Source organism: Nesoenas mayeri (genome assembly GCF_963082525.1).
Source record: "Nesoenas mayeri genome assembly, chromosome: 2".
NCBI lineage: Eukaryota > Metazoa > Chordata > Aves > Columbiformes > Columbidae > Nesoenas > Nesoenas mayeri.
Window position 1 is genome coordinate 79297433 of NC_137543.1, and position 13282 is coordinate 79310714.

Here is a 13282-nt window from a genome sequence, read left to right on the forward strand (position 1 = left end):
ATACCTGAAGGACTAATCTGAGAATGTTGAACAGTTGATATTTTTTCTTCGACGTGGTGGCAAAGGCCCAGATTGATTCATTGGAGTGGAGTGTTTGTGGGAAGACTATCTGCAAAGGGGAAAACAGCCTGAACTCCAGACAAGCCAGGAAGGACAGCTAAATAGACCGCCTGTGTGGCTTCCTTGTACACACGGTGACTTTCTGGCAACTTCTGCGAGTTGCACAGGCTTGGAAGGTGCCACGAAGGTACCCGACCGGCAGCGTCTACCCGTCGGCAGGACAGCCTGGCAAACAGTTTTCCCAGCTCGCCCTGGATGTTTCTCTCCGAGCTGTGCTGCACAGTCCCCCCTGCAGTCCCCGCTGCTTTCGCGGTGGGATTCGGGGGAGCCCGACAAACCCTCCGGTGGGGGCACGGCCGGGGGGCGAGCTGAGGAAGGCCGGAGGGGCTGGGGCTGGGGCAGAGCCCCGTAAGGAGAAGGGTAGGAAAGCGGGACCGAGCGCTGTGTCTTTAAAGGCCGGGGCTGGCACTCGGCTCCATCCTCAGTCCGTCCCTCCCTCTCTACCTCTCCCCGGCCCGGCGGTGCTGGGCGCCGGGAGGAGGCGCTTGCCGCTAACAAAAGTCTGCGGCGGCCGCTCTCCCCTTTCTCCCTCCCCGGGCAACAAGTGGCTGGCGGCGCCTTCCCGGGGGAGGCAGCAGCAGCGGGGCTGCGAGGAGAAGGAAGGCGGAGCGGCGCAGAAGTACCGGAGGAGCCCTAGCGGCGGCTGCGGGGTGGTGGAGCCTGCGCTTGGGCGGCTGTCCGGCCCGTCCCGCTTGTGGATTATAACTGGAGGCGCCTCCCCTGCCCGGGCACCCCGGCTGGACATCGGGGCGGGGAAGGCACCCTGATACATTGATTTTTTTTTTATTATTTCTTTTTTTTTCTTTTTTTTTCTTTTTTTTTTTTTCTTCTGAGGGGGGAAGGGAGGGTGTCGGCCACCCGAGAAGAAGCGGAGGAAGTTGCAGGGCTGTTTCGGACATGTCGCCGTGAAAACTCGGGGGTTCCCACACCCCCTTCACCACCACCACCACACCCCGGCCCCGCTCTCCCATCCGCGGCCGCTTGGCGCCCTGCGGTAGAGATGCTGCGCGGCGGGGTGGGGAGGCGGCGGCGAGCATGAAGCCGGCAGGATGGGCGCGAACAATGGCAAGCAGTACGGCAGCGAGGGTGAGTCGGGGGTAAAAGAGGGGTGTTGCGGCAGCAGCGGGGTCGCTCCGGTTCAGGGAGATGGTGCCCGGGCGACAGACTTCGCGGAGAGGGGACCCCACTGCGGAGTCTCTGGGCCGGGCGCACCCTCAGCCCGGGCCGGGGAGACCATTGCCGGGAACCAGGATACGGCCTTCGGCCGCTGAGAGCCCTAAAATACCTTTATTTATGTTTTCTTTTTAATAATAGGTGGGAGGTAGCTCTTTCAATTCATGATGTAGGGACAGTGGTGTTGCTGAAAATGTGGAGGGAGCTCAGGAGTGACGGCAGCGTAGCTTTGCTAAAAACTTTCAGAGCACTCTTTGTAACCCTTTTCTGCTTGTCTTTATATCTCAGGATCCTTATATTTTGCAGTATGGTATATGACTGCTTCCTGTCTGAACAGAAAAAAAAAATAACCCCAGGAAAGGGGGGGGAGAGCTAATGTTCTCCAGCTGTTATCCATAGATTGTACTCCTGCAATTTCACTTCAGTGAAACTTTAGTGGGTTTGGTTTTAGATACACAGGGCCTGATTCATTCTTGTGGAAACCTATTAGTCTCGCTGGAGTTGCATCAGGGATGAATTTCAGCTGCTTTGCTGCTGGTGTGAAGGACTACTGGAACAGTCAGCTGGTGTCAGGCAAACCAATGGCAAGTACAGAAAGTTTGTCTTCCTGCCAGCTAGTTCTAAGCTTCTTTAACTTTTTGCTGTCTTGTAAATGTCTTGCCCTTATGGTATTTGGGCAATTATATAAGATATATGTTTTCCCCTCATAGTATTGTGCAACTATATAGGATCACTACATTTCTCCCCCACCCTGTGGTGTGTTGTTTTTTTGTGGTGGTGTATTTTTTTGTTTGGTTGGTTGGTTTTTTTGGAGGGTTTGTGGGTGGAGCAAGGGAGATAGTACTACGATCTGCTTGATTCTTTGGGAGTCCAGAAGGTGACTGCCAAACAATACACCTCTCTCACCCAAAATATGCATGAAGATTGTGAAAAGGAAGGGGGAAAACCACTGCTTCTCAAACAGATTCTGCAGTTCTTTTCGTTTATTGCCAAATTAGCTCTGCTGTTAGAAGAGTTGAAGAAGTCAGAAGCTCTAAGCTAAAGATATTCTCAATATTGCGGGGTTTTGCTCCCGTGATACCATCACTAGAATAACTTCTGCATGAATTGTGTGAACCTGGAAGTTGCAATCAAAGACACTTTAGATTCCTCATGAAAAAGGAAATTTTAGTTTGTCCCCAGAGTTGAAAGGGTCAGTGTCTTTAGTTCTGGTCACTTGCAGAAATCATATTGCTGAGGGGCATGGCTGCATCCCTGAGCTTTCCTACCAGTTCTGAAGAATGCTTGCTTCAATTAATGTACAATTTTGTGAGAGGAATGTGGTGAATGCTGAGTCTTCTGTAGCCCGTGGTGAAATGGAAGAGAGCTTTACTGTTCCGGAGCTACCTGGTAGGAAGTGTAAGGAAGATTGGTGCAGTAAGTACGTTATTAATTAATTCCATTTTCCTCCATTTAGAATGGAGGCTGGATCCTGGGAATGAAGACTACATGTAGCAGATTAACCTTCAGAGTACAGGCTATTACCTGGGTTGCTAACTAGGTAATGGTTTAAAAATAAAATAAAATACATTCAAAAAATCTGTAAACTCCATGGCTAAAACTTGGATCTTTCAATTCAGGTAACTTGTCCCATGCATCATAAGTGTGCTTATAGCTCTGGGTTCCTTGACAGCTTCTATGCGTCATTGATGACTATGAAACTTAGAGAAGCTCATTTGCCACTTTCTTTCTGGGTGATGCAGAGAAGAACAAACTTAACCTGGCAGACTGAGGCCTTTTTTCATAAGCTTCTGGGGCTTTTGGTGATTTTGACAACTGAACTGCTGAATTGTAATAAAGTTGCTTTTTAATAGGATGTGATTGTGATCCCGAGTGGAGGGGTAGCACTCTGAGGAAATGTCCCATTGGTGTGTGCTTTAAAGCAACCTGAACACCTGGGTTGAGGTTCAGCAAGTGGCATCTGTTAGTTATTAATAGCTAGGTGATATACAGCTTTCAGCATGGTGGGCTTTGTGAGGTGACATTGTGCTATGGTATGCCATTTTAGGGATGGAGAAAAGTACCTGTGTTAGCTGAATTTCTTCTGTTTTCTCATTTGCTGCTTGCTAATATCTTAGGTGAGATTTCTGAGAGACAACTGCAAATGGTTTTTAAAATGGCTGTTGTTTTTCCTGGAGCCTTCCCACCTGCTGTGAAACTGAGGGACATCAGGAATTTGACTGAATTTCTTCTCATCTCAGAGCTGAAGGGATACATTAGGGCAAGGAGAAGTCCTGCTCCGGAGATGTCTTCTAGCACACTAGATAACCTTTATTACTAGGAAATTACATTTTCCGTGGATTGTTACATTGTTGCACTTCGCATTTCTAGGCAATGTTTTGAAATCCACATGTACACCTTGTATGTAATAATCTCAGGCAACTGTCCAAGTGTTTGTGACTAATAACATAACCTACACTGTGCTGCCTTTATTTATTTAGTTGCTTGTCCAAGGCTCTGTTGAATAGAATTTTATTGGAAGCTACAACTGCCATGTTCTGATGGACAGGAGAGTTTGAGTAGTCTAAATCAATTTGTTTACAGAGTCTGGTGAATAATCCCTGGCACCTTTGAGTATGTATTTTCCACAAATTTAATTTTCTAAGGCTAAAACCTGCTCTGAATGAAGCTTAAATATGAACAAAACTGCTTATTTGAAAAATCGTGTCATGCAGATGGGATAGGAACACATCACTTTAAAAAAAAATAGAAGCATAATGTACTAAATTTTGTGTACAGTAGTTTACCTCTTTTTATAATAAAAATAAATTATTAATTACAAGTTTATTATCCTGGTTTTCAGTTGGCCTTTTAAAATGTTTTTGTAAGTAAGATGATTTCTGAAAGCTTGTTTTCCCTGAAAATTATGGAGCTTGATGTCAGGCTTATCACAGTGTGTGGCAGATTCTGACCGAAGTGGTCAAGGCTGAAGTTAGTGTTTCTGAATGTGTTCCAGCAGTTGTGTTTGAATAGCACAACCGAAGCTAACAGATCACTGGGGCAAGAAATCCATTTGATCCTGAAGCCGTTCTTGGAAGGCTTCTGTCTGTGTACTGGAAATGTATTGTCAGTTACCTTAGGAATAATGCTTATTGTTGTCCTTTGCTTTCTTGCAATAGGGATAAATTATTTACTTTTCTGTCATTGATTTTCAAATGAGAGGAGGTAAGCCTACCTTGTTTCTGATAGCAGAAGTAGCAGCCTTTTGTCATGGAAGCTGTCAAAAATCAGGGGTTCATTCAAGGACCTTTGTCAAAATACATTGCTGAAATGCTTTGCAACTCTTGAGTTGATTAGGCACCTGGGCAGCTGCTGTTTGTACTTTGCACACCATTTCTGTAGCAATTCTGAGCAGAATATGTGCTGGACATGAGGCTTGGCTGGGGCTGGCCATTGAGCCTGCTCTTAGAGTGGGGAGCAGCTGACATCTATCTGATTTATTTGGGAAAAGTTGACTGAATGCTGTCCCTCTTACCACCTGAGACAATTTTGCATCCACAAGGGGAGGACTTAAATATCCCAGGCTTCTGTTTTGTAAGGAAATTTGCATTGTGACGTGAGTTGGAGGAGCAATCTGTGTGCTTACAAATGAAAGAAAGCTGTGGCACTGACATGGAATGGCCGCTTTGCAAAATATCCATAACTGTTTGATTCTTGTCTTCTTCCTAAGTGACCTCTTCATTAAATTGTGAAACCTGAGAACCAGCCAAATTTGCGAGCAGCCTAATAATGGTACATTTTGACAATACCAATGCTCAGACCTTAAGAAGGGGTGTATTTTTAATGAGTCGGCTGTCGAGATTGCTGTAGTTGTCGATAAAACTTCCTTTGGGTATCTCCTGTGCATTCTGCTTCTGAAAGCTGGTCTAGAGAGGGTTGGTAACAGAGTGCAGCAGCTCTGGTTGACCAGCTAAAAAGTATTGTGAAAGACTCGATATAACACAGGAGCTTGGTGCTGTGTAGAGCAAAGGATGGCAAGGGAGAAATAGATGAAATGGCAGCTTAGGCAAGGAAATCAACAACCTTCCTAAATCACAATCCTTGGTGCCAAACTGTTTTGTTTTGTTTTTTTCCTGTCTGAATATTTAATTTGGGAAGATTTAAATAGAAACTCTTTGGGAATAAGTTAACTCAGTTCTGGTTTTGAGGACATACCTTCTCCAAACTTATATTTGTGGCATTTTCAATTCACAAACCACTTGAAGGGAGAATTCCTGTGCAGGTCCCAATGTCCTGCTAATGTAACTGCCAGAGCAGAAACCTGCCTATGTCATGGGATAGAGTTGCCAAAAGCACAGGCAACATGGTTCAAAAAGGTGGCTGTAACAATGTCATGTGAGCTGGTGTACAGTAGCTGAAGCTTTCTTGGGGGTTGCCGGCCTGTAGCACTGTGGTGAAATTGGTCAGTCTGTTCATTGTGGAGTACGTTACTTTCTTAAATCTCTCCCTTCAGCAGGGGGAAATGGTTAAGTCTGCTTTACAGACCTAAGGTTTCATGCTCATGTCCCCTTTCTCAAAGGTGCTGTTGGATGCAATAACTCCTTGTGAGTGCTGCCTTAAATTTCAAACCAGATAGCTGCTAATTCTGTGATGGCAAATATTCTTACATACAAGAAATTGCATATAGAAATCTTAAATCCAAAAGTTCTGTTATTCAGGACCGATAGACTTTTGCATGTGTTAGGATTTGTTTCACCACAAAATGCTGGTAGATTAACTTCACATACAGTGCTTATGTCAGATGTGAAAACCAGTATGACATGGTGGTCTTGCAGTAGTGAAATGCTATTAGTGATGGGTAAGCTATTTTGTTTGAAGAGTTAAATCATAATCATTTACCAATGGTTTTTACCAGTTGTTAGAATCTGTGGAGGCTCACAAGTTATTTTAAAGAGGGTAAGGGAATGGGAAGGACAGTACATTAGCTTGTACTGAATTATGTAATTACGAAATTGTGATATCCCCTCCTCCCCCAAGGTATCTTCTCTATGTACTGTGTCTTCAGCAGCAAGGACAGAGTTTTTGATTTTGACTTTTTAAAAAATTTTTTTCCTACCCCATGAGATCCTCAGAGTCTGAAGAGTCTCTTCAAGTTAGGCACTAAATGACTCCTAGACTGTGCAATTTTTCCCGTTTTGTTTTTATGTCTATGTTGTGTTGCATTTACACGTTACTATCTGATGTGTTAAACATGAAGATTAGCATAAAACTCTTACTGCTGTCTTGCTTACTGTTCTGATCTTTTTCTAGGTGATTTTTTGGGATATATATCTTCCTGCTTTTGTAGGAGTGTTTTGTTGTTGTGTTGTTGTTGTTGTTGTTTGTTTGAGTTTTTTGTTTATTTTTCTGTCATTGTTGTTCTAGTTTGGCTAACCTTCTCTCGCATTCCTCCGCAGTGCATAATAGCTTCAATTGAATCTTAAGACCCTCCATAGGACTACTGTAAATATTATTGTGCAGCTCAATTGCACTTTTTTTGTTACACTTACTTATGCAATCGTGTTCTGCTTTCTGGTGCTTGGCCAGGGTTGGTTCTTGCATTTTACCTGTAGGTGGGTTTCACTCTCTCAGCTAATGTATTAGGAGTCCAGGGCTTGCCCATCCTAGTCCTTCTTTTACCTGCTCCTCACAGGAAGGAAATATTGCATTGGTAACTTTCCTAAACTGAAACTGTATTTTTGTTTTCTTGAAACAAAGTCCATCTGCCAAACTGGACTTCATAAAATCCAATCTGAAGCTGACACTGTATCACTCCTTGTAGAAAAATATCAACATGTATTCAGAACTGGATGCATGGTTGTAAGTCTAAACTGCCAATCCCCAAATCCTCCCTAGTGAACTTTGTTTCCTAGCATTTTCAGTCCTTTGGCTACTTCTGGATTCCTCACTTGTGTGAACAATTCCTAACTAGGAATTGGTTTGCTTCTTTGTGGGTCTTGTTTGTCTTAGGAAAGTGATTGGCAAAAGGCAGTGGATGACATTGGAAGGCTGAAATGCATGAGTGGTTTATTTTTGCTCTCTGTTTTCTAGTCAGCTATGTCTGTATTCTTTAATACAGGACATGTGATTTATTAAAATAGGGCAACTATTTCGTTAAGAAGTAAAAACCTTCAAAACTTGAAAAATGGGTGGTGGGCTGTCAGTAGAACATGTTCCTTGTTCATAAGGAAAAGAAACATGCTGCATTTTCCAGGAATATGAATGTACAAGTTGTGACTGGACAGACATGCTGTGGGATTTGGTTGCTCAAGTAGCATTTAGATTGGGTACTAGCAGCATTGTAGCTATCTTGGGAGGGAAAAGCTATTAGTTCTGTCTGATCACATCCCTTGTTTAATTCAAAGTCTACCTGCATGCACTCTAGCATTGACAACACATTTAGGACAGTTTTATGTGAGACTTCTTTGGAGGAGTTGAAGGGTAGTGAAGGTGCTATCATCATCATCTTGATGTTGTGTTGTAGGTCATTAAAGAAGTCGCCGTTATCCTAGATCACACCTCCTACATGCTTGCTCTTGTGGTGTCTGTATCTGTCTCCGTGCAGAAGGAGAATTCAGCAGAGAATGTGCCCATTCTTTTCAAGAAGTTAATAAGGTCTGCATATTGACCCAAGTAAAGGTGTTTACACCAGAAACATCTAAAGCAAAACCAAACAGGACTAAACCATGCTGATCAGAGGAATGGTCTCATCTATGTTCTCTATGGAGGTGTGAAGAAGTGCTCTTGTGATTGTGTTGCACAGACTGAACTGTAGGAAAGCATGGAATAGGCACAGTTTCAAGTACTGCCTCAAAGAAAAGCCTTGAGTTGGCCATGTTTGAACAGACATTTAAGGAAAAGGCTCCAACTCTGTGCCAGTATCTAAACCCAGAAAAAGTAATTTCTTGGCAAACTAGGTCTGTTCACCCTACATGCTTTCGTGAATTCTGCCTTAAACAAGTAAATGGGGGAAAAAATGCTGGTCTCCCTCTCTCACCAGGTTGAATCCCTTGTTGTAAGACTACCTGTTAATACAAATGGATAACACACATCTGTATTTATTTGAACTGGGTGATTACTGTAGGCATCTACATGGAACTGGGAATCTTCTCCTTCCTGTCCTCAACAGCACTGTTTGCTGAAAATGCAGCCCTACGTTTCATGTATGTGCGTGGGAATCTTTATTGGCATATCAGTTACTGCTCTGATTTTGGTGGATCTTTGCTCAGTGGGGAGGGTTTGTTCTCTAACACATCCACTTTCAGAAAGATGAAAATGCATAACACACAGCAACTTGCATTTAGAAAGAAGTGCCATAGTGGCTTTCTTGAGATGAAGAGTCATTTAGTTAGACTAGCGCTGCCATCATATCCCTGCTTTAGCAGTGTGCATAGTAGCACAGTACGTAACCTGTTGCTCTGTATTGCAGGCAGGCTGTGTTACCAAAGCCTTCCAAAGACCCTTCCTGGAGTAAAGAGAGAAACAGGAAACTCTTTTTCATGCCAATGTTTTGAATCAGGAAATTCGTGTCTACAATACATACATTTGTCACGTCAACATCTTAAATCATGTGATGCTTTTCTTTCTCAGGGATTTGTGTACAAATGTGCATAATAGCTGCAGGAATACTGTACTGAGGTCTTCTCAAACAGCATACTGGTTTGGAAGAAGGTGTTTTAATGCTCTCATCAGTGAATCTATTTTAAAAATTCTTCCTCAATTTCCTTCTTTATTTCTTAAATATGCTAATGAAATTTGCAGATGATATTGTAAAAAGAGTAGTTATAAGGTCAGATGTCTTTTGTTTTTGAAGAAAGAAAATAAAAAGGAGAAACCAGAAACACTGGCATAATCTGAATGATAGTTAACTAGGAAAAACCCCTTTTGATCAAGAGTCACACGGGCTTTTGTTTGACAGTCAAAAGAAAATTTTGATCAAGTCTAGTTGTCACATTACAAGTGTAATCTTGTCAGTTCATGGGCAGCCAGATTTTTGTTGCTTGTATGCCTGCATGCATTGTGGAGAAGCAGGCCATCTATTTAAGGCTGTGGTATGATTTTGTTGCCAGATTGCATGCAATTGTCTTTCTGTGTAAGTGTGACTGCATGGGCTAGAGTAACTTGAAAGTTTGTTGTTTGGGGTTTTTTTGTGTGTGTTTTGTTGTTGTTTTGTTTGTTTTTGTTTATTTTTGTTTTTTCCTTAAATTGTATCATGATTACTTAAAAAACTAGTATTTCATTTATATCCTATCCTGAAGAGATGGTAAAGTATTGTGGGAACAGATGAACAGAAAGTGCATGTATTTGAGAGTTTCTTATGGTGCTCATGGATTTTATCATGAAATATACTGTTCTTTTGTCACTAGTGCAATGATGGTAGTACTAAAGCTAGCTCACCACTGGAGTGCAAGACAAAAGGCAACAGCTGGTCATCACCAACAGAAGTACTGAACAGATCATCTTTTCTGCAGTACCTAGTAAAACATACTTCTGTTCTCCATATTCCATTTGCCTTTTCTCTGACAGTTTATGAGGAAGTTGCTTGCGGTATCAACATAACTTTTTAAAACTAAGATGATGGAAACAATAAGCTATTGCTGAAATATGTGGTGAAAATTGTTGATATTATACTACTATGACTCATGCTTTTAGAATTTTTGGAACTTCAGAATTTACTAAAAGAGGTATAAATAAAAGCCTCAGAGCAGAAGGATTTCAATTCCAGTTAGTCATGCTAGCATTAAGTTGAAACTAACAATATGCTCTTGTATGTCAAGAAGATCTAGTAGCTGACCTTCCTCCTTGAGTTCATGTTTGATAGTACTCTTTTGTAGCCAACAGGCTTGAAGGTCTTCATCTGGCTTTAGCAGGGTTTGAGGACATAGGTGTTCTTACTGCAGAGCCTCTTGCTGAAGAATTGCTCTCTTGGTGTGGAATACTAGACTGCTAGTGGAGACCAGTACAGACAGTAAAATTACATTATGAAATTTTCCAGTCAGCTCCTGGCCATATAGTGATGTTTACTTAAGAACTTGAAGTACACAAACCCACAGATTGGCAGTAACATATCTGAAGATGTCTAATCCAACTGGCTGCTCAAAACAGACTAGAAAAGAGCAGGTTGCCTAGAAGAACATGCAGTCAGATTTTCAAGCACCTCCAAAGATGGAAACATTACAACATCCCTGGGCAGCCTATTCCAGTGCTTAGTCACCTGTAGGTCTGAAAACAAAACAAATAAAAGCTTTATTATGTTTAAGGGGAAGTTCTTGTATTTCAGTTTGTGCTCATTCCCTCTTGTCTGTTCACTGGCTCTCACTGAGAAGAGCCTGGCTCTGTCTTCTTTACTCCACTCTTTCTTCTCTTTGGATATTTATACAGGTTGATAAGATTCTCCCTGAGCCCCTTCTTCTCCAGGGTAAAACTCTCCTGGATCTCTAAGTCTCTCCAAGTCTTTCCTCGTGTGTCAGATACTCCGATCTGTTAATCATATTTGTGGTTCTTTGCTGCTGTCTCTCCAATGTGTCCTTGTGTCTCTTATACTGAGGAGCCCAGAACTGGACACAGCACTCCAGATGTGGCCTCACCAGTGCTGAGTAGAGGGGAAGGATCACCTCTCTCAATCTGATAGCAATGCTTCCTACCAGTAATGCAGGCTGGGATGCAGTTGACCACCTCTGCTGGGAAGGCACATTGCTGGCTCATGTTCAACTTGATGTCCACAGAACCTCCAGGTTCTTTTCTGCTGAGTTGCTTTCCAGTTGGTTATATCCAGGTGCAAGACTCTGCATTTCCTTCTGTTGAATTGTCTTCCTGAGGCTCTTGTTGGCCCATTTGTCATCCTGTTGAGGTCCATCTGAATGGCGTCACCTCTTTGGTGCTGATCACAACAACTTGAGCCTGGCAGGTTAGTCAGTTTTCAGTTTGTCTTACTGTCCATTCAGCTAGTCTGTACTTCATCAGTTTGTTTGTGAAGGTGCTATGGGAAGCAGAGTTGGAAAGTCTTTCTGAAGTCAGGATAAAACACATCTGCTGTACTATGCTCATCCAGTAAGCCAGTCATTTCATTATCAATGTCTGTCAGGTTGATGAGGCATGACTTCCACTTATAAATCCACACTAATGAATACTGACTGCTTTCTTGGCTTAGAAATGTTTTACAGGAAACTCTGTCACTTTTTCTGGATTGAGGTGAGGCTGACCAGTCTGTGGTTCCCTCAATTGTTCTCTCTGCATTTCTTAAAGATAGGGGTGATTTTTGCTTTTGTCCAGTCCTCAAGAACCTCTCCTGATTGCCATGAGCTTTCTCAGATAATTGAGAGTAACCTTGCCATGGCACTGGCCACATCACTAAGCCCTCAGAAGTGCATTTCATGAGGTTGCATGGATTTGTGTCTGTCCAGTTTGTTTAAATATTCCCTAACTTGATCCTCCTATACTTCTACTAGTTACTTACTTTTGCAGAAGGTATTACTAGGCTTCCTGGAGCAATGAAGTTCAACTGCAGCAAGTTATGGCAAGTGTTAATGTTGTCTTACAGTAGTTGAGTATCTTTAAACAGTGCTCTGTAAACTTGTGTCTGTGGCTGGTTTGGAGTTTTTCAGCTATAATTTATTTTTACCTTGTATTAGTAAGGTTAAAATAAATTCTTCTTTTCCATTGTATAAAGAAACTCTCAATGACTATGCTTTCTCTTGGCAGAGAACAGATAAAATAGAAAATCCTCATAAGAGTTGTGGTGGTAGAATCTGCCTCTAGTTGTTTTTTTGTTGCTGTTTCTGGCAGCGTAAATATTCTGTTCTTTTGTGAAAAACTTCTTCAATGGAGTTTTACTTGTTCAAGAAGGAACAGTTAGCCCAAGATCACATTTTTTTTCCTCCCCTAGAAAATGAAGATAGATACTTCATTTAATGAAGAAGTTATGTTGGTATTAATCATGGCAGAAAATAATTTCTGCAGTTTAAGTTGATGTAGCCATTACTAGTAAACGTACTTTACCGTAATCTATATTCTGCTGGTGTAAAGATTTGCTTCTTTCCGCATATTCTAGAATTGGATCGGAAAGGATTTACATCCCTTACTTAATTTATGGTGCAAGGGGTAGGTTAATATTCAAGATTACAAGAAACAGCTTATTTTTCATAAGTGAAATAATGAAATATGATTATCTTAAATTTTCTTCTGAAAACAAAAAACAATCATTACCAGATGACATGGTTAATTTTTAATGCTCTAAAGTGCTAGTGGATCCTTTTCAATTTAGACTCTTGTGTTTAAAACTAAAACCATGTACAACACAATATGTTTGGGGTATTGCTACATCTTACATGACTGTATAATGGAATTTACATTTTGGTTTTAGTACCAAAAAGCCACCTTTCAGGTTAGTTCATCTGTTAACATTGTCTATTCCTTGAACTTTTGTTCTGTGTGGCAGAAGGTAAAACTTTCTAGAAAGACTGAAGGTTAAATGCTGAATGACATAATCAAATGTATGAAAGATACTTGGATCAGAACTATATCCACAAAGCTTGAATTCAAACATAAGATTTTAGGGGTGACTTTTCTAAAAGTTTTTCTTTCCACTTGTATGTATAGACCATACAGCATAGCCTGGTATGGAGTTTCCTTTGGCATTCATTAGGCATGAGCAGAATATTTTGCTGATGTCTTCATTTCTCTTGGGAAATTTTTGCTCTTTATTACTCTGTGGGTGTACGTTTTGTTGCACTGTGTGGTTGTCTTTATGGAGAAACATGAATGCTTGTTGTGGGTATTTATTTCTCTTGCCAGGAACTGCTGTAACAAAGCTGAATGTGAGACTTCCTCTCCCTCAAACAATTACTAATTTTCCCTTGCTTTGGCTCTGGTTTCAAGAGGCTCTATGTGAAAGAGCTTTTCTCCTATCTGAGAAATTATCCAACTGTGAATGGGCTTGCAGTTTATCAAGTGGTAGCATAGGAATTGTACG

General features: G+C 41.8%; 1 protein-coding gene across 1 annotated transcript in view; it reads left to right on the plus strand.

Moving 5' to 3' along the window:
• Window positions 1-534: 534 nt before the first annotated feature.
• The window catches only part of FBXL7 (F-box and leucine rich repeat protein 7), a gene marked incomplete at its 3' end in the record, with an annotated part of 182769 nt that continues 170021 nt past the window's right edge, over window positions 535-13282 (plus strand). Inside the window, exon 1 of the mRNA XM_080338608.1 lies at window positions 535-1206. Within this exon, the coding sequence (XP_080194734.1) occupies window positions 1170-1206 (37 nt within the window). The 5' untranslated portion in view covers window positions 535-1169. The remainder of the gene's footprint in view (window positions 1207-13282) is intronic.